The following is a 20,265-nucleotide window of genomic DNA, read 5'->3' as shown; positions in this document are numbered from 1 at the left end:
GAAAGTAAGTATTGTTGCAGCTATACAAGGTATTGGTCAGACTGCACCTCGAGTATTGTGCACAATTTTGGTCCCCTGAGAGGACTCAAGAGTTCAGAGTCATTATATTCCACAGAGTGAAAGCTAAGGTTGGTAGGATTAGAGAATACTGGATAAATAAAGATATTCAGGTTCTAGTCAAGAATAAACAAAATTGTCCAAAGATTTGCAAGTTAGGTGGCTTGGCCATGCTAAATTACCCACAGTGTCCAGGGATGTGTTGGTTAGGTTCATTAGCCATGGGAAATACAGAGCTATGGGGATGTACTAGGTGGGGTGCTCTTTGGAGTTGGTGTGGACACCTTGGGTCAATGGCCTGTTTCCACATTTTAGGGATTTTATAAACACAGACAACTGGGTTTGAATGAATTTCTTGGACAGTATAAAGAGTATAGGGGCATTCTTAAGATGGAAATCAGGAAAGCAAAGAGAATATGGGATTGCCTTGGCAAATAAGGTTAAGGATAATTCAAAGAGATTCTACAAGTACATTAAGAGCAAGAGAGCAACTAGAAAAAGAGTAGATCAAAAATCAAAGAGGTCATCTTTGTGTTGAACATCAGGAAATAGGAGTGATATTAAATGACTATTTCGTGTCAGTTTTTACTGTGGACAAAGAAATGGAAGGTAGAAAACTCATGGAAATAAATATTGATGTTCTGAAAACAATTCACATGGCAGAAGACAACATGCTGAAGGTTTTAGAAAATATAAAGGTGGATAAATCTCCAGGACCGGATCTAGTATATTGTCGGATGTTGTGAGAAATTAGACAGAGAGATAGAATCCCTACAGAGCAGAAAAAGGCCATTCAGCCCATTGGGTCTGCACCAACTCTCCAAACAGTATCCCACCCAGTCCCAGGTCCTACCCTATCCCTGTAATCCTGCATTGGTTAATCCACCTAGCTGCAAATGTGTTGCTGGAAAAGCGCAGCAGGTCAGGCAGCATCCAGGGAACAGGAGAATCGACGTTTCGGGCATAAGCCCTTCTTCAGGAATGAGGAAAGTTTGTCCAGCAGGCTAAGATAAAAGGTAGGGAGGAGGGACTTGGGGGAGGGGCGTCGGAAATGTGATAGGTGGAAAGAGGTCAAGGTGAGGGTGATAGGTCAGACTGGGGTGGGGGCGGAGAGGTCAGGAAGAAGATTGCAGGTTAGGAAGGTGGTGCTGAGTTCGATGGATTTGACTGAGACAAGGTGAGGGGAGGGGAAATGAGGAAACTGGTGAAATCCGAGTTCATCCCTTGTGGTTGGAGGGTTCCTAGGCGGAAGATGAGGCGTTCTTCCTCCAACCGTCGTTTTGTTGTGGTCTGGCGATGGAGGAGTCCAAAGACCTGCATGTCCTTGGTGGAGTGGGAGGGGGAGTTGAAGTGTTGAGCCACAGGGTGGTTGGGTTGGTTGGTCCGGGTGTCCCAGAGGTGTTCTCTGAAACGCTCCGCAAGTAGGCGGCCTGTCTCCCCAATATAGAGGCGGCCACATCGGGTGCAGAGGATGCAATAGATGATGTGTGTGGAGGTGCAGGTGAATCTGTGGTGGATATGGAAGTTTCCTTTGGGTCCTTGGAGGGAGGTGAGGGGAGAGGTGTGGGCGCAAATCTTGCACCTCCTGCGGTTGCAGGGGAAGGTGCCGGGAGTGCATCTGCAGACCTCAATTTCTCCTCAAAGACTTAATCCACCTAGCATCCACATCTCTGGACATTATGGGCAATTTACAATGGCCAATCCACCTAACCTGCACATCTTTAGACTGTGGGAGGAAACCAACACAAACATGAGGAGAAGGTGCAAACTCCACACAGTCACCCGAGTATTGAATCGGACCTGAGTCCCAGGTGCTGTGAGGCAGCAGCGCTAACCACTAAGCTTCCTTACTCCCGAAATAGGAAGGAAATTTCAGGCGCCCTTGCAAAAATATTTGCATCATCTATAACTACAGGTAAGGTGCTGGATAACAAGAGAGTGGCTAATGTTGTGCCTTTTTAAAGAAGGGATGTAAGGAGAAGCCTGGGAACTGTACACCTGAGAATCTGCCTTTGGTGGTAAATAAGTTTTTGAAGGTAGTTCTGAAAGATAGGATTTACATGCACTTGGAAAGGCAAGGAATGATTAGAGATTGTCAGTATGGTTTGGTGCAAAGGAAATTATGTCTTTCAAACCTGATTTGAGTTTTTTGAGGAAGTAACCAAGAAGATTGATGAGGGCAGAACATTGCCTTCATTGTTCAGACATTTAAGTATCAGAATTGGATATTATGGTGAGGTTTTACAGTACATTGGTGAGGCCTCTTCTGGAGTACTGTGTATAGTTCTGGTTGCCCTGTTAGATTAGATTACTTACAGTGTGGAAACAGGCCCTTCGGCCCAACAAGTCCACCCGACCCGCCGAAGCGTAACCAACCCAGACCCATTCTCCTACATTTACCCCTTCACCTAACACTACGGGCAATTTAGCGTGGCCAATTCACCTAACCTGCACATTTTTGGATTGTGGGAGGAAACCGGAGCACCCGGAGGAAATCCACGCAGACACAGGGAAAATGTGCAAACTCCACACAGAGTCACCTGAGACGGGAATTGAATCCGGGTCTCTGGCGCTGTGAAGCAGCAGTGCTAACCACTGTGCTACCGTGCCGCCCACAGAAAAGATATCATTAAGCTGGAAAGGGTTCAGAAAAGATGATCAGAATGATGCTGGGAATGGAGGATTTGCGTTATAAGGAGACACTGGAGAGGCTGAGACATTTTTCACTCAAGTATAGAGAATTTAAGGGTGACTTTATAGAGATTTATAAAATAATGATGGCCACAGATAAGGCGAATTGCAGATGCAGTCTCCTCTACATTGGGGACTCTGGACGCCTTCTTGCAGAGCGCTTCAGAGAACATCTCTGGGACACCTGTACCAATCAACCCCAACGCCCCGTGGCCGAATACTTCAACTCCCCCTCCCACTCTGCCGAGGACATGCAGGTGCTGGGCCTCCTCCATCATCACTCCCTCACCATCTGACACCTGAGGAATGACGCCTCATCTTCTGCCTCAGGACCCTTCAACCCCAGGGCATCAATGTGGACTTCACTAGTTTCCTCATTTCTCCACCCTCACCTGATCCCAGTTCTGACCTTCTAGCTCTGCACCGTCCTCGTGGCCTGTCCCACCTGTCAATCTTCCTTCCCACCTATCCGTTCCATCCTCCTCTCCGACCTATCACCTTCACCCCCACGTCCATCAACCTACTGCACTCTTAGCCCCGCCCCCTCCCATTTATCTCTCCACCCCCGAGGCTCCCAGCCTCATTCCTGTTGAAGGGCTCCTGCCTGAAATGTCGATTCTCCTGCTCCTCGGATGCTACATGACCTGCTGTGCCTTTCCAGCACCACACACTCACGATTCTGGTCTCGAGCATCTGCAGTCCTCACTTTCTCCTAGTCAAGAAAACACACCAATACCTCTACTTTCTCAAAAGGCTAAGGAAATTTACACCATAGAAAGCATCTATACGGATGCATCACAGCTTGGTATGGCAATTGCTCTGCCCAAGATCAAAAGAAATTAGAGTCATGAATGCAGCCCATTCTATCAATATTTCTTCCATTGACTCCATCTATAGTTCCTGCTGCCATGAGAGAGCAGCCAACTTAATCAAAGACCTCTCCCATTCTGGTTATACTCTCTTCCATCAGGCAGGGGACTCAAAAGTTTGAAAACACAGAGATTCTTCCTCGTTGTTATCACACTTATGAACATACCTTCCAATATCAGAGGTGATCATTCTCTGTATCTCCTTGTTGGCTATAATGCTACATTCTGTTCTGTTACCCTAATGTACTTAGATAAGGTATGATTTATCTGGACAGCATGAAAAGCAAAAATTTTCACTGTATCTCAGTACACAGGACAACAATAAATCAAATCACTTCAAATCATCATCTGTGAAAAGAAAGCAAAGCCAATGTTTAGGGTCCAGTGACTCCTCTCCAGAATTCATTTCAAGTGTTTGCAGTTCTTTGGTTTTATTATTTTGAGATTATGAGAATTGTTCTGGGAACGAAGGGTTTAAGACACAAGGTTAAGTTAGAAAATCTGGATTTGTTCTCACTGGAGCAATCGGGATTACAGAGAGATTAGATACAAGTCTATAAGGTTGCGATAAGATAGATGACCTAGACAAGAAAAATTCTTTCCACTAACTGATGGCATCAAGACTAGCAACAAAAACTTGTAGTTTTGGACAATGGGAATGCTCAAATGGAGTGGAAATGTCAGGGGACAGTGTCTCAGTATAAGGAGGAAGCCATTTCGGATTCTGATGAGGAGGGATTTCTTCGCATGGAGGGTACAAATTTTGTGATTCTCTACCCCAGAGAGCTGTGGAAGCTCAGAGTACATTCAAGACAGATAGAGATAGAATTCTTCATACGAATGGCATCAAGATATGTACACAACATAGGAAAATGACATTGAGATAGATGATTGGCAATGACCTAAATGAAAGTTACAACAATTGAATGGACTACTTCTGTTCTTTTTTGCACCATAAATAACTCAGGAATAAGTACAAATCCTTTCAGTCCTTGAAATGGTTCAACCATCTGTTAGATTAAAATTATAGCTAATCTACAGCTTAACACTGTTACCTATAATTCATCCATAATCTATTATACCCTTTTGTAGCAAATATTTCATAGAGTCATACAGCACGGAAACAGATCCTTCGGTCCAACTCATCTGTGCCGACCAGATATCCTATATAAATCTAATCCCATTTGCCAGCATTTGGCCCATATCCCTCTAAACCCTCCGTATCCGATACCTACCCAGATGCCTTTTAATGTTGTAAACGTATCAATCTCTGCCACTTCCTCTGGCAGCTCATTCATGCACCATCCTGTGTGTGAAGAAGTTGCACCTTTGGTCCCTTTTATATCTTTCCCCCCGCAACCTAAACCTATGTCCTCTAGTTTTGGACTCCTCCACTCCACGGAAAAGACCTTGTCTATTTACCCTATTCATGCCCCTCATGATTTTATAAACCTGTATAAGGTCAACCCTAAGACTTCTATGCTCCAGGGAAAAATTTCCAGCCTATTCAGCCTCTCTCTATAGCTCAAATTCTCCAACCCTGGCAGCATCCTTGTAAATCTTTTCTGAACTATTTCAAGTTTCACAACATCCTTCTTATAGGAGGGAGACCAAAATTGCAAGTAATATGCCAAAATAGCCAAACCAATGTCCTGTACAGCTGCAACATGACCTCCCAACTCCTGTACTCAATGCATTGACCAACAAAGAGAAGAAACCAAACACATACTTCACTATCCTATCCACCTGTGACTCGACTTTCAAGAAACAATGAACCTGCACTCCAAGATCTCTTAGTTCAGCAACACTTCCAGGACCTTACCATTAAGTGTATAAGTCCTGTCCTGATTTGTCTTTCCAAAATGTGGCACCTCACACTGATCTAAATTAAACTCCATCTGCCACTTCTCAGCCTATTAGCCCACCTGTTCCACTCTGACGTAACCTTCTTCGCTGTCCACCACAGCTCCAATTTTAGTGTCATCTATACCTCCTATGTTCATATCCAAATCATTTATATACCTGATAAAAAGCAGTGGATTCAACACTGATCCTTGTGGCACACCACTGGTCACAGGCCTCCAATATGGAAAACAAGCCTCCACCACCACTCTCTATCTTCTACCTTCGAGCCATCTTTGTATCCAAATAGCTAGTTTTTCCAGCATTTCATGTGATCTAATCTTTCTAACCAGCTTACTCCCACAGTCCAAAGATGTGTAGATTAAGTGGATTGGCCATGCTAAATTGTGCATAGTGTTCAGGCCAGGTGGATTAGCCATGGGCTAATGTGTGTGTGTGCATGCATGTGAGATAGAGAGAGAGAGAGAGAGAGCACGAGAGACAGAGAGAGATTTGTGTATCTTGTCACCTGAGTCCGCTGCTCACCTCCTACTCTCTCACCATGTGAAATTGCCAAGGAGAAGTTAATGTCTAAGTTAATGCTTTGAGTTGAATATGATTGAACTTCTGAAGAGCCATAACTGACTCAAAACATAAACTGTTCCTCTCTTCACAGATGCTGCCAGATCAGCTGAGTGATTGCAGCACTTAATTTTTATTTCAGGTTTTCAGCATCAGAGAATACTTTGCTTTAGTTTTACAATTCTGCTATCGTTGTTTGCCTCAACTGGGGAGTTAGCAAACAATCTAATGTCTTGTCCACTCTGCTATATCTTCTGATCACTTAGAAGCAAGATAGCGCTAGATACGGCCAACTCCTTGCAAGCTCCTTCGTGCAGATCTAAGTTTCCTATTTCCTACAATCGTTCTACACTCTAAACTTAATAGCATGCTTTTAACCTATTGTTTACTATCTACACTACTTAACTCTGTGATCTGCCTGTATTGCTTGCAAGACAAAGCTTTTCATTGTGCCTCAGTACATGTGACAATAAATTCAATTCAATTCAATTCATTGCCTTTTAAAAAATTCAGTGCAGGTAGACCATATCAACTGTTTCCACCTCACCAGTGTATTTGATTACATTTAAAGCCCTAAAAATCATTTTGTCAACCAAACTTTTAGACACTGGATCAAAAAAAAAATCAGTACAACACTGCAGCTTTTCTAAAATACTGAAAAACAACCTGAGGGAAAAATGAATGAAACATGCCAAATCATTTACTGAATTGTTACAAATTAAGTGCAGATTTCAGCTGATCTGGATTCTGGTATCCTTAGTTATGGGGTTTAGCAGTACAGTCACCTGGAAAATGCTCTCTGACCCATATTCCCACCACAGCTGCACTACAACTAGAAAATGCAACTATTCTGTTCTAGCTGCTTATATAGTAGAGGCTTTCAAAATTGATTTGATGAGATCATGTTTTTATACAGCTGGGTCAAAGTATACCATTAAGAGTTCTCCAACATCATCAGTTAGCAATTAATTCTGTTATAACATAGCCTGAGCTATCGGGGCTATGTCACAGTGAGCTATTTAGATGCACATGATGGCACCCCAGAGCCAGGTACAGAGTTAAACACGTGTTCTGAAAAATCTACACATGTTACTGATACTAACAAATCATGGTGTTCTGATTTAGGATTTATCAGCCTTTTCCTGAACTGCAGGCTTTTAAAACTGAATGCTAATCAGTGAATCAGGAATATAAATTGGACTAAGTTGTCTTAACCTAGAGAGTCATTATTACTCATCCACAATCTGGATCCACTGCTCTAGGAAAAATGTTCTTAAATAATAGTAATATCCCTTCCTGACAGTGAGTTAATATTAGAGGTTTCTTACTATCTCAGACAAAGGTAGGGCAGTAAATCCATTAAAGTGCCATTTGCTAATACATAATTTCTGATTAAGTTCGGAATCTGTTGTTGCGGTATGCACACCCTGTGGGGAACATACCTGCTGCAGAACATGTAACTTCTTACAGTTAAACACAATGCCAAAATAAATGCTAGCACAATATACTTTCTGTACAGTGGTGTTGCTACATAAAGACCAGGAAGAGAAAAACTTATAACATTACCTACCCCAGGAATGTGTTGAATCACAGGATCTATGCAAGAGTTCTAAATCAATAATTCTGGCAAACCCTAGTGACGAACAGGAACACACTCTCAACATTTTGTTGGATGGGTGTGACAGAAAGCAGTTGTACTCAGCATGAGTAGGGGCTAGGGAAACAAGTTTACTGGTAAACTGCCAGCAGTTTAGTTCCGAGGGAAACCGGAAACAACACACAGACAGACCAAGCACCAAATGAAAAAGTTCCAAGAAACAAGAGTCACCACCAGCTGCAATGGAAGATTAAGAACGGTAAAGTAGTAGAACTGAAATAAGCCATCAGTAAACAGCTGCTTCCATCATAGTAACCCCATTTTAAAGTAATTAAAAATGCAGACTCAAGTAGTCATTAACCCTTTCCACAAAGTTAGGTGGGAAATTCCCGACAGTGACAGAATCATAACTACAAATCCTGAATAGTTTATAAACAGACTGACAGCCTAAAGGGATTTACTATCTTTCAATATATTATAAAGCATGTCAGTTATTAGACTATGATGCACACAAATTCCTTCTCTTACTTCCATATTAGCCTTTTGCAATTCATGCAGGAGGACATCCAGGTAGCTCTGCAACCTCTCACTAATTGGAGAATATGCCTTTTTTATTCTTCTGCCAAACTGAACAATTACAAATTTCCCCATACAATATTACATTTGCTAGATTTGTGCCCACTCAGTTAACCTCTTTTTTTTTGTGGCCTCACATCCTCACTTCAACTTACTTTTCAACCTATATTTGCTTCATGAGCAAATTTTGCAACTATATCTTTCAACCCTTCATCCAAGTCAGTTATATAAATTGTAAACAGTTGAGGTCCCAGTGCTGATTCCAGTGGCACACCACACATTACATCGTGCCAACTTGAAAAAGACTCCATTTATGCCTTCTCTCTGCTTCAGTCAGTCAACCTTTTATCCATGCCAGTGACAGAAAGTGAGGACTGCAAATGCTGGAGATCAAGAGTTGAAAAGTGTGGCGCCGGAAAAGCACAGGTCAGGCAGCATCCAAGGAGCACGAGAGTCAACTCTCCTGATCTGCCGACCTTTTCCAATGCCACACTTCTCAAAACAAAGTGAACAGGGAGCAGACTTTAAAACTCTGAGTCCCAGAGGAAAGGCATTTAATCAATTTTCCAAATAATTGATTATCCGAACGTTCATCTCGTTCGGATAATCGAATTTCCACTGTCTTTAAAAAGGAAAGTAGAGAGAAAACCAAGTACAGACCAGTTGGCCCATTTATCTGTATTGGGGAAAGTGCCAGAGTTCAATAGAAAAAATTTAATAGCTAAGCACTTGGAAAACAGTGGCAGGATTGGACAGAGTCAGCATAGATTTACAAAAGGAAAATCATGCTTGACAAATCTACTGGCACTTTATGAGGATGTAACAAACAAGTTGAAAAAGGCAAGCAATGTAGGTTACTTGTCTTTCAGAAGGCTTTTGTCAAAGTCCCACACACAAGATTAGAGTGTAAACTAAAGCACATGGGATCAGGGTGGTGTATTGAGATGTAAAGAAAGTCAGTTGGCAGAAAGTAAACAGAGTTGAAATAAACATGTCTTTTTCTGAATGGCAGGCAGTGACTAGTGGAGTTACTGCAGGGACCAGCACATTGAACTAAACTAGTCACAATACAAGTTCAGAAGATGTAGAAACAGAATTGGCCATTCGGCCCATCAAGTCTGCTCTGCCATTCGATCAAGGCTGATATGCTCCACACCCCCATTTTCCTGCCTTCTCTCTCTATCCCTTCAATCCATTACCAATTAAAAATATGTTTACTTCCTCCATAAAATTACTCACTGTCCCAGTATCCACCACAGTTTGGGGTACCAAATTCCACAGATTAACACCTTTTGGGAGCAGTAGTGTCTCCTCAACTCTGTTTGAAATTTGCTACCCCTTATCCTAAGACGACAATCTCTCACCATAGAATGGCCCACAAGAGAAAACATCCACTCTACGTCTATTTTATCCACACCTTTCATCATCCTGAATACCTCAATTTGATCTTCCCTCATTTTTCTAAATTCCAGAGAATACAGATCTAAACTGTTCAAGCTCTCTTTATACGACAAACCCCTCATCTCTAGGATCAATATAGTGAACCTCTCCTGAACTGCATCTAATGCCACTACATCCTTCCTCAAGGAGACTGAAACTATGCATATACTCCAGGTGTGGTCTCACCAATACCTTGTATAGTTGCAACGATACTTCCTTATCTTTATATTCTATTTCTTTAGCCATAAAAGCCAACATTCCATGGGCTTTTTTTATTATCTGCTGTACCTGCATTCTAGTTTTCTGTCACTCATGAATGAATACACCTAGATCCCCCTGCAGTGGAGCACCCTGAAGTCTCTCCCCATTAAGGTAATAGGTCACCTTTCCATTTTTCGACTCAAAAACATGAGACCTCACACTTATACATGTTAAACCCATCTGCCACATTTTGGTCCACTCTTCTAATCTATCTATTTCCATTTCTAAGGTTCTTACTTCCTCCTTGCAATTTACCATCCATCCTATTTTTACATTGCCTGCAAATATATATATTAATGATTTGGATTAGGGAACTATCCAGTTTGCTAAATATGCAGATAACACAAAATGAGGGTGGGGGTGGGGGGGTGCATAAATGCTGCAGTGAGATTTGGGTAACACTGAAAGTGCAAATGCATGATAGATGCAGAGTAATGTGAATAAATGTGAGGTTATTTATCTTGGGGGAAAAAATAGGAAGGCAGATTATAATCTGAATGTCTATAAATTGGGAGACAACGATGTACAACAAGACCCAGTTGTCCTTGTACACCAGTCACTGAAGGCAAGCATGCAGGTGCAGTAGACGGAAAAGGTGGCAAATGCTATGTTGGCCTTCACAGCAAGAGTTTTTAAGTGCAGGGGCAGGAAGGCCTTCTTGCAATTAAACAGGGTCTTGTGAAACCATGGCTGGAATATTGTTGCAGTTTTGGTCTGCTTATCTGTGGAAAGATATTTTTGCTATAAAGGGAGTGCAGCAAAGGTTTCCTGGACTTAAGGAGATAACTGACAAGACTGTAGGTCCACTCTGGTGGTGATCTTTCAAGAATCACTGGAGTCAGGGAGGATCCCAGAGGATGGAAAATGGCTAATGTTGCACCTCTGTTCAAGGAGAAGTAAAGTGCTTCATAATTAGTTTGCATGCTTTCTTGAAACTTAACTCACTGGAAGCTTTGTATTATTAATTCAGACCTTTGATTTCAGTCAAAGATTGTGAAATGTTTAATTTTACAATAGGAAAGAAACACAGAACTTGTAATTTTCAATTTTGTGGCTGATATTTCAATGGATTGAGGATATTTCACTGTAGGCAGGTATACTCACCAAGTTCAGGCGGAGGAGGGGGGTTGGGTGGCTCTTCAGTGATAGCTTCTTTTGCCATGGATCTCAGGATCCTGCCTTTCCGCCTCCCCTGACTGTTTGCAGTTTTCCGACCTCGTGGAGCAGACTGTTCCTTTTCTTCAGGTTCCTCTCCTGCAGTATCTGGTTTGTCCTTTTCCTTGACGGTTTCCCTAAAGTGGCATAAAGATAATTGTGATTTAAATAGGACATTACAGCAAATATGTCACATGCTAGTTCAGCCTTCCACTCCAACAATGTAAACTCCAGCTTTCTTGTTCTGCTGGACTTTGCAGTTATGGAGTTCAAACTGGATAAATGCAAAGTGATGCATTTTGGAAGGTCAAACTTGAATGCTGAAATAGGATTAAAGGCAGGATTCTTAGCAGTGTGGAGGAACAGCAGGAAGCTGGTGTTCAAGTGCACAGATCCCTCAAAGATGCCACCCAAGTGGATAGGGTTGTTAAGAAAGCATATGGTGTTTTGGCTTTCATTAACAGGGGAATCGAGTTTAAGAGCTGCAAGGTTTTGCTGCAGCTTTACAAAACCCTGGTTTGAGACCACACTTGGAATACTGTGTCTAGCTCTGGTCACCCTATTTTCGGAAAGATGTGGAGGCTTTGGAAAGGGTGGAAAGATGATTTACCAGGATGCTGCCTGGACTGGAAGGCTTGTCTTACGAAGAAAGGTTGACTAAGCTCGAATTTTCCTCTCTGGAGAGGAGGAAGAAGGAGAGGTGACCTGACCGAGCTATACAAGGAAATGAGAAGAATGGATAGAGTCGATAGCTAGAAACGTTTGCCCACGGCAGGATTGACTAGCATGAGGGGTCAGAGTTTTAAGGTGTTCAGAGGGAGGTATAGAAGAGATGTAGAGGTAGGTTCTTCACACAGAGTTGTGAATGCATGGAATGCGTTGCCAGCAGTGGTGGTGGAAGCAGAGTCATTAGGGACATTGAAGCGACTACTGGACATGCACTTGGACAGCAGTGAATTGAGGGGTGTGTCGGTTAGGTTATTTTATTTGAGATTAGGAATAATCTTTGGCACAACATTGTGGGCCGAAGAGCCTGTCCTGTGCTGTACTTTTCTATTTCTGTATTCTAAATCATCTGAGGTATATCCAAATGCGAGAGAATCCAAAACATGGTAAATTAAGGATTGTAGGTCAACTGACACAATTTTACATAACCACAGGCAAAGTAACAGGAATTCTTACCTGTCCAGAGAGGTAAGAGAGAAGCAGCAAGCCGATAGTTTTAAATGTTTTGATCGCAATCATACTTTTGAAATAAGCAGCATTGTCAGAACCAATGATTTGTCCATAAACATAACGGAAACAATAGGATTATTACAAAAGACATAAGAGACATTAGAAAAGACCTAGTTAGCTTTGAAAAAACTTTCATAGGAAGTGAGCTCAAACTCTGCACGGCTTCCACTCTCTCAAAATTTCAACTGAATTATCCAAAATGTTCGTCCTTTTGTAAACAAATTAGCGCAAAATAGTTTGATATCAATCACAACCCAAACTGTATGGCCTCCCAGAAGATGATCCAAGGAACAAAATGAATGCATCAATAAAATTCCATTCCTTAAAACGTTATTCAGCACTTCAACAGCTCCAACCTGCCCATCCATCAGCATGGTTAGTTTGAATTCTAACCTTGCCCAAGCAGTTAGGTGAAATAATGCTGCTTGTTATGAAGATGGTACAACCAGCTCTGCTTACAAGCACACCTCCTTTTTCAAGACCAGAGTAACAGCCAGAGTAAATTGCAGCCAGAGAGAATTAACTGTTGAAATCATTCTTTCCCCACACAACTGCAAATGTTGCTGTGCTTTTTCTAACTGAATGCCAAATTCAGCATGAACACAGACACAAACCAAGAGACTAAGTTATGGGAGAAAACAACCTGAACATCATTTTAAATACTTGGTTTCACACAGTAGCCTAGTCATCTTACAGACCCAAACGCACACAGGCCTTTGGGGCTAGTAATCCATAAAATGTCTTTGAATAAAGGCAGAAGAGAAATTAAATTTTTAAAAAAAGTGAAGGAAGGAGGTCCTGTACCTTTAATCAAAGAAGGAAACAAGCTTCATATGCAGCAATTTCCAAATAATGAGAAAGATGCAAACTGAGCTTCCCAAAAAAAACAAAAAGCTTGTCCACTCCCCACTTGTCCAGATGAGCACATCTCCAACACATTCAAAAAAAAAACTCAATGCCATCCAGGACACTTGATAGAAAGACCATCCTGTACCTCAAAGTTTCACCCTCTGGCTACTAGCCATAGGGGTGACACGGTGGCTCAGTGGTTAGCATTGCTGCCTCACAGCGCCAGGGAGCTGGGTTTGATTCCAACCTCAAGCGACTGACTGTGTGGAGTTTGCAAATTTTGTGTCTGCGTGGGTTTCCTCTGGGTGTTCCGGTTTCCTCCCACAGTCCAAAGATGTGCAGGTCAGGTGAGTTGGCCATGCTAAATTGCCCATTGCATTGGGTGCATTTGTCAGAGGGAAATGGGTCTGGGTGGGCTACTCTTCGGAGGGTCAGCGTGGACTGGTTGGGCCGAAGGGCCTGTTTACACTCTGTAGGGAATCTAATCAAATAGCCAATGTGGTATTAGAATGCACCATCCAAAGGATATACTGCAGAAATTCACTAAGGCTTCTTTAACATGCCCTCCAACTTGCATCTGTTACTCCCTAGAAGGTCAAGCCCAGAAGATGCATGGCGTGCAAGTTCCCCTATAAGCCTTACACCATGTGGCCTTGGAACTATATGACTGTTCCTTCACTGGCACTAAGTTAAATCCTGGAATTCCCTTCCTAACAGCAATCATAAATATCAAAAATAGGAGGAGGAGTACGCCATTATGCCTTTCAAGTCTGCTTCACCATTCAACAGGATCAAGGCTGATCATCCAACTCAGCATCCTGTTCTCTTCTCCCCATACTCGTTGATCCCTTGAGAAACAGAAACATTCTTAGCCTTAAGAAATTATATCTAACCTCCTCTTGAAAATAATCAATATTTCAGCCTCAACTGTGTTCTCTGACAAAGAATTCTAGAGGACCACCACTTCCTGAAGAAACTTCTCATCTTAGTCCTAAATGGCTTACCCTGTAACCTTAAAGTGTAACCCCTTGTTTTGGTCTCACACATATCAGGAACACCAGTCTTGCATTTACCCTCTCTAGTCCTCTTCGAATTTTATAGATTTCTATACAATCCTCCTTATTCTTCTAAATTCCAGTGAATATAGTCCTAACCAATTCAGTCTCTCCTCAGTTGGGAGGTCATGTTGCAGCTGTACAGGACATTGGTTAGGCCACTGTTGGAATATTGCATGCAATGCTGGTCTCCTTCCTATCGGAAAGATGTTGTGAAACTTGAAAGGGTTCAGAAAAGATTTACAAGGATGTTGCCAGGCTTGGAAGATTTGAGAGGCTGAACAGGCTGGGGCCTTTTTCCCTGGAGGGGAGGCGGCTGAGGGGTGATCTTATAGAGGTTTACAAAATTATGAGGGGCATGGATAGGATAAACAGGCAAAGTCTTTTCCCTGGGGTCGGGGAGTCCAGAACTAGAGGGCATAGGTTTAGGGTGAGAGGGGAAAGATATAAAAGAGACCTAAGGGGCAACGTTTTCACGCAGAGGGTGGTACGTGTATGGAATGAGCTGCCAGAGGATGTGGTGGAGGCTGGTAGAACTGAAACATTTAAGAGGCATTTGGATGGGTATATTAATAGGAAGGGTTTGGAGGGATATGGGCCGGGTGTTGGCAGTAGGACTAGATTGGGTTGGAATATCTGGTCGGCATGGACAGGTTGGACCGAAGGGTCTGTTTCCATGCTGTACATCTTGATGACTATCCCTGCCATCCCAGGAATTAGTCTGGCAAACCTTTGTTGCACAGCCACCACAGCCAGAACATTCTCCCTCAGGTAAGGAGACCAAAACTGCGTACAATACTCCAGGTGTGGTCTCAACAATTCCCTATAAAAGTGCAGCAAGACATCCCCCTTTCTGTATTTGAACTTTCCCACTATGAAGGATAACATACCACTTGTCTTCTTTTCCACCTACTACGCCTGCATGCATATTTCCAACAACTGGTGTATCGGATCTCATTCTACCCCACCCCCTCCCCTTCCTCAATCAACCACCATTCAGATAATAATTTGCCTTCCTGTTTTTCCTTTCAAAATGGATTACTTCATAATTATCCACATCATGCTTCATCTATCATTCATTTGTTCATTCACTCAACTTGTCCAAATTATACAGAAGCAGCTTTGTATCCTTCTCACAGCTTACCTTTAGATGTTCAGAGTTTCCTCATCTAAATCATTAACATTTTCAAAGTTTGTGAGAAGATTTGTAGCTCGGGTGCTCGTTGCTGTGGTTCTGTTCGCCGAGCTGGAAGTTTTTGTTGCAAACGTTTCGTCCCCTGTCGAAATCATTAACATATACTGTTCGACTGGGACAACACTACTATTATAGGACAAGCCAAACAGAGAACAGCCAGGGAATTCCTAGAGGCATGGCACTCATCCACTGATTTAATCAATAAGCACATCGACCTGGACCCAATATACCGGCCACTGCAGCAGACAGCTGGAACTGACAACCGGAAGCAGCAGATACAAAATACCATGCAAGGACTGCACTAAACACTATATAGGACAAACAGGAAGACAGCTAGCAATCCGCATACATGAACATCAACTAGCCACGAAACGACACGACCAGCTATCCTTGGTAGCCACACACGCAGACAACAAGCAACATGAATTCGACTGGGACAACACTACTATCATAGGGCAAGCCAGACAGAGAACAGCCAGGGAATTCCTAGAGGCATGGCACTCATCCACAAACTCCATCAACAAACACATCGACCTGGACCCAATATACCAACCACTACAGCGGACAGCTGAAACTGACAACCGGAAGCGGCAGGGACAGAGCACTATAAACACCGGAGGAAACATCAAAGAAGCGCTTCGCAGGAGGCTCCCAAGCACTGATGATGTCGCCTAGCCAGGGGACGAAACGTTTGCAACAAAAACTTCCAGCTCGGCGAACAGAACCACAGCAACGAGCACCCGAGCTACAAATCTTCGCACAAACTTAGATACAAATCACTATAAACGCCGGAGGAAAGATTACAGAAGCACTTCACAGGAGGCTCCCAAGCACTGAGGATGTCACCTAGACAGGGGACGAAACGTTTGCAACACAAATTCTCAGCTCGACGAACAGAACCACAACAATATATTGTGAATAGCTGGGGTTCAAGCACTGATCCCTGCAGTGCCTCAGTAGTCACTGCTTGCTACTCAGAAAAAGAAGAGTCTACTCCCACCTTTTGTTTCCTGTCTGCCTATAGGTTCTCTTCCAAGTCAGTACACTATCTCCAATTACATATACTTTAATTTTACACACTAATCTCTCATGTGGGACCTTATCAATTGCCTTCTGAAAATCCAAGTAAACCACATAGAGTCAGAGATGTACAGCATGGAAACAGACCCTTCGGTCCAACTCGTCCATGCCGACCAGATATCCCAAACCAATCTAGTCCCACCTGCCAGCACCCGGCCCATATCCCTCCAAACCCTTCCTATTCATATACCCATCCAAATGCCTCAAAGGTTGCAATTGTACCAGCCTCCACCATACCCTCTGGCAGCTCATTCCATACACGTACCACCCTCTGTGTGAAAATGTTGCCCCTTAGATCTCTTTTATATCTTTCCCCTCTCACCCTAAACCTATGCCCTCTAGTTCTGGACTCCCCGACCCCATGGAAAAGGCTTCCACTTATCAAATCTATTAGTTACCTCAAAAGATTCCAGTAGATTTGTCAAGGATGAGTTACCCCTCATAAATCCATAATGTCTCTGTCCAATCCTATTACTGTCTCCAAGCAGTCTGCTGGAAAATCTTTTATAATGGATTCTAGGAATTCACCTACTGCCACTGTTAGACTAACTGGTCTACAATTTTTGATTTTCTCTCTTCTTCCTCTGCTTTTAAGTAGTGGAATTAATTAGCTACCCTCCAATCCATAGGAACTGTTTTAGATTCATTAGAACCTTGAAAGGTGACCACCAATTTATCCACTATTTCAAGGTGCTACTTCCTTAAATACTTTGGGATGCAGATTATCAGAGGCTGGGGATTTATCAGTCTTTCATCCTATCAATTTCACCAACACAATGTCCATACAAAAACTGATTTCCTTCAATTCATCCCTCTCACTAGACCCTGTATCCTCTAACATCTTTTGGAACATTATTTGCGTCCTCCTTTGTGAAGGCAGAATCAAAGCAAGTATTTAATTTGTCTGACATCTCTGATAGAATCTTAAAATTCTCTTGTTTCTGACCGCAAGGCCCCGACATTTGTCTTCACTCATCTTTTTCTCTTCATATACCTACAGAAATCTTTGTTGTCAATTTTTATGTTCCCAAGCTTACTCTCATACTCTATTTTCCTCTCTTAATCCATTCCTTTCTTCTCCTTTGTTTAAATTTAAACACCTCAGGTCTGCTTTTCATCACTGCATAATTTACATACTCCTTCTTTGGATCTCATACTATTCCTAATTTTGATTGCTCCTTTTCCCATTTTATTTTTGTGCCAGACAAATGAACAATTATTGTTGTCCCCAAGGCCAAGGCCCCAACCCTTGCCGTGTTTTTGTCATACCTCTTGACCTTCGCCTCCCTGAGGCTGAATGTAATGTCCTCAGCAAAGGACACAGCTTCATACCCTTACATCCCCACTTCAATGAATTTTTGGCTCATCATGATGTTACACTGTTTTTCCACTGCCTCCATCTCTGCGCCCACATTTTCAGGCAGGATTCTCCCTCTCATTCCACTAATCCCTTCACCCACCTCCAGTATTATCTCTCCACAGATGCCTTCCCCTGGCCTCTGACCTGCCCTCAATGTCGTTCATTGTAAACTGCTGACGTGACAACAGCCATCTCAATTTCTCTGCTCTTCTCACACACTATAACATGTCCCCTTCTGAAATGCCTGCACTTTTCTCTTTCGGGTACAACTTTGTTACCAAACCCGACAAAAATGTGGAGGACACAACAAAGGCACTGACATTGTATCTGGCACACTGATTGTTACCTTGCAGTGACTCAACACCAACTCTCTGACATTTGTTCCTACCACCCCCTGGACTACCATCCCACAGCTGAACATCAAGCTATTGTTGCCAGGACCATCAGCGACCTCATTACGTTCAGAGATCTCCCCCCACTGTCTCCAACCTTAAAGTCTAACAACCCTTCAGCCCACTTCTACCTCCTTCCCAAAATCCACATACCAGATTGTCCTGGTAGGCCCATATCATCCTATTCCTGTCCCATCGAGTTCATTTTCTTCTACCTTGCCTCAATCCTTTCTCCAATTGTCCAAACCCTGCCCAACAACGTTCACAATTCCTCTGAAACCCTCTACCGTATTAACAATTCCAGTTCCCTGGCCCTAACTGCCTCCTGTTCAACATGGATGTCCAATCCCTCCATACCCCATCAGGATGGTTTGAAAGCTCTCGGCTTCATCCTCAACTACAAGCCTGAACAATCCCCATCCACCACCACTCTCCTCCACTGGCTGAACTTGTTCTCTCACTGAACAATTTCTCCTTTATTTCATCTCACTTCTGTCAAGTCAACGGAATGGCTATGAACACCTGCATGGGTCCCAGCTTTGCCTGCCTCGTCATGCTGTACGTGGAATGATCCTTATTCCAGTCTTACACTGATCCCCCACCCCCACCACTCCTTTCTCGGTACATCAACGACTGCTTTGGTGCCAGCTCATGATCCCAGCAGGACCTTGAAAACTTCATTCATTTTGCCTCAACTTTCACATTGTCCATTTCCAACACTTCCCTTCCTTTCCTTGACCTCTCTGTCTCCATTTCGGGAATGAACTGTCCATTGCCATCCACTACAAAGCCATTGACTCCCATAGCTACCTTCACCACAGCTCTTCACATGCCACATCCTGCAGGTACTTCATCCCATTTTCCCAGTTCCCTTGGTCTCCATTGTATCTGTTCGGACGATGCCAGATTCCAGAACAGCACTGCTGACATGGCTTTCTTTTTCTATAACCATGGTTTCTCACCCACTGTGGTTGACAGGGCCTCAACTTCATCCGACTTATCACCCTTGCTCCCTTCCTATCGCTCACAACAGTGTGATTGGGTTTCCAATGTCCTCATTTTTCATCCGAACAGCCGCTGCATTCACAAGATTATCCTCTACCATTTCAGACTTCTCCAACAGAATGCCATCAACACATCTTCCCCTCACTCCCCTTGTCTGCATTTCATAGGATCATTCCCTCCAGGACACCCTAGTCCATTCCACAATTATCAAAACCACCCCCCCAATCCCCATGGCACCCTCCCTTGTAACTAAAGAACGTGCAACACCTACCCTTTGGCCTCCTCCCCTGATCACCATCCAAGGGTTTAAACAGCTTTCCCAGGTGAAACAGTATTTCACCTGTACCTGCTCCAACCTTGTGTACTGTATTCGCTGCACTCAATGTTGGCTACTCTATATTGGAGAAACCAAACGCAGACTGGGTGACCGCTTTGCGGAACACCTCCAGTCTGTGAGCAAGCATAACCTCCCCGCCCCCCCCAACCTTCCCAAAACCAGTCATTTTAACACAGCGTGTGCATCATGTACACGTCTATCCTTAGCATGCTGCAGTGCTCCAGTGAATCACAGCGCAAACTGCAGGAACAACATCTCATCTTCAGACGAGGCACTTTACTGCCTTCTGGACGTAATATTGAATTCAACACCTTCAAATTGTGTATATTTCTTCCCTTTCTCTTATCTTGTTACTATGTCCTTTCAAGCATGGTAGTTAGACACACCATTGTTCTGCCATTCTCACATTCTGACCACTTAATCTGAACTATAAACACCCTTTTTCCCCTAAACACTCTACAACTCTCCACTTCTCTCCCCCACCAGTTAACAGTCAAGCACATTGCTGTGGGTCTGGAGTCACATGTGGGCCAGACTGGGTAAAGGCTCTAGATTTCAAGGACATTAGTGATTCAATTATGTTTTCACAATTTGACAATGGTTCAGAGTTATCACTGCACTAAATTTTCTTTACTTCTGGATGTTTTTTATTTTACTGATTTCAAATTCCAACATACATCGTAAAA

General features: G+C 43.1%; 1 protein-coding gene across 15 annotated transcripts in view; it reads right to left on the bottom strand.

The window, feature by feature from the left end:
* ncor1 (nuclear receptor corepressor 1) overlaps positions 1 to 20,265 on the bottom strand; it is a 411,320-nt gene that overhangs the window by 196,105 nt on the left and 194,950 nt on the right. For all 15 annotated transcript variants that reach the window (XM_087977100.1, XM_087977101.1, XM_087977099.1 and 12 more), the window contains one exon: positions 11,020 to 11,207. In XM_087977100.1, coding sequence (XP_087833226.1) covers positions 11,020 to 11,207 — 188 coding nt within the window. The remainder of the gene's footprint in view (positions 1 to 11,019; positions 11,208 to 20,265) is intronic.

This window comes from Chiloscyllium plagiosum, unplaced genomic scaffold (assembly GCF_037043375.1).
Source record: "Chiloscyllium plagiosum isolate Xiang-an unplaced genomic scaffold, Cpla_swu_hap1 HiC_scaffold_31, whole genome shotgun sequence".
NCBI lineage: Eukaryota > Metazoa > Chordata > Chondrichthyes > Orectolobiformes > Hemiscylliidae > Chiloscyllium > Chiloscyllium plagiosum.
This window is presented reverse-complemented; position numbering and strand designations above follow the sequence as displayed.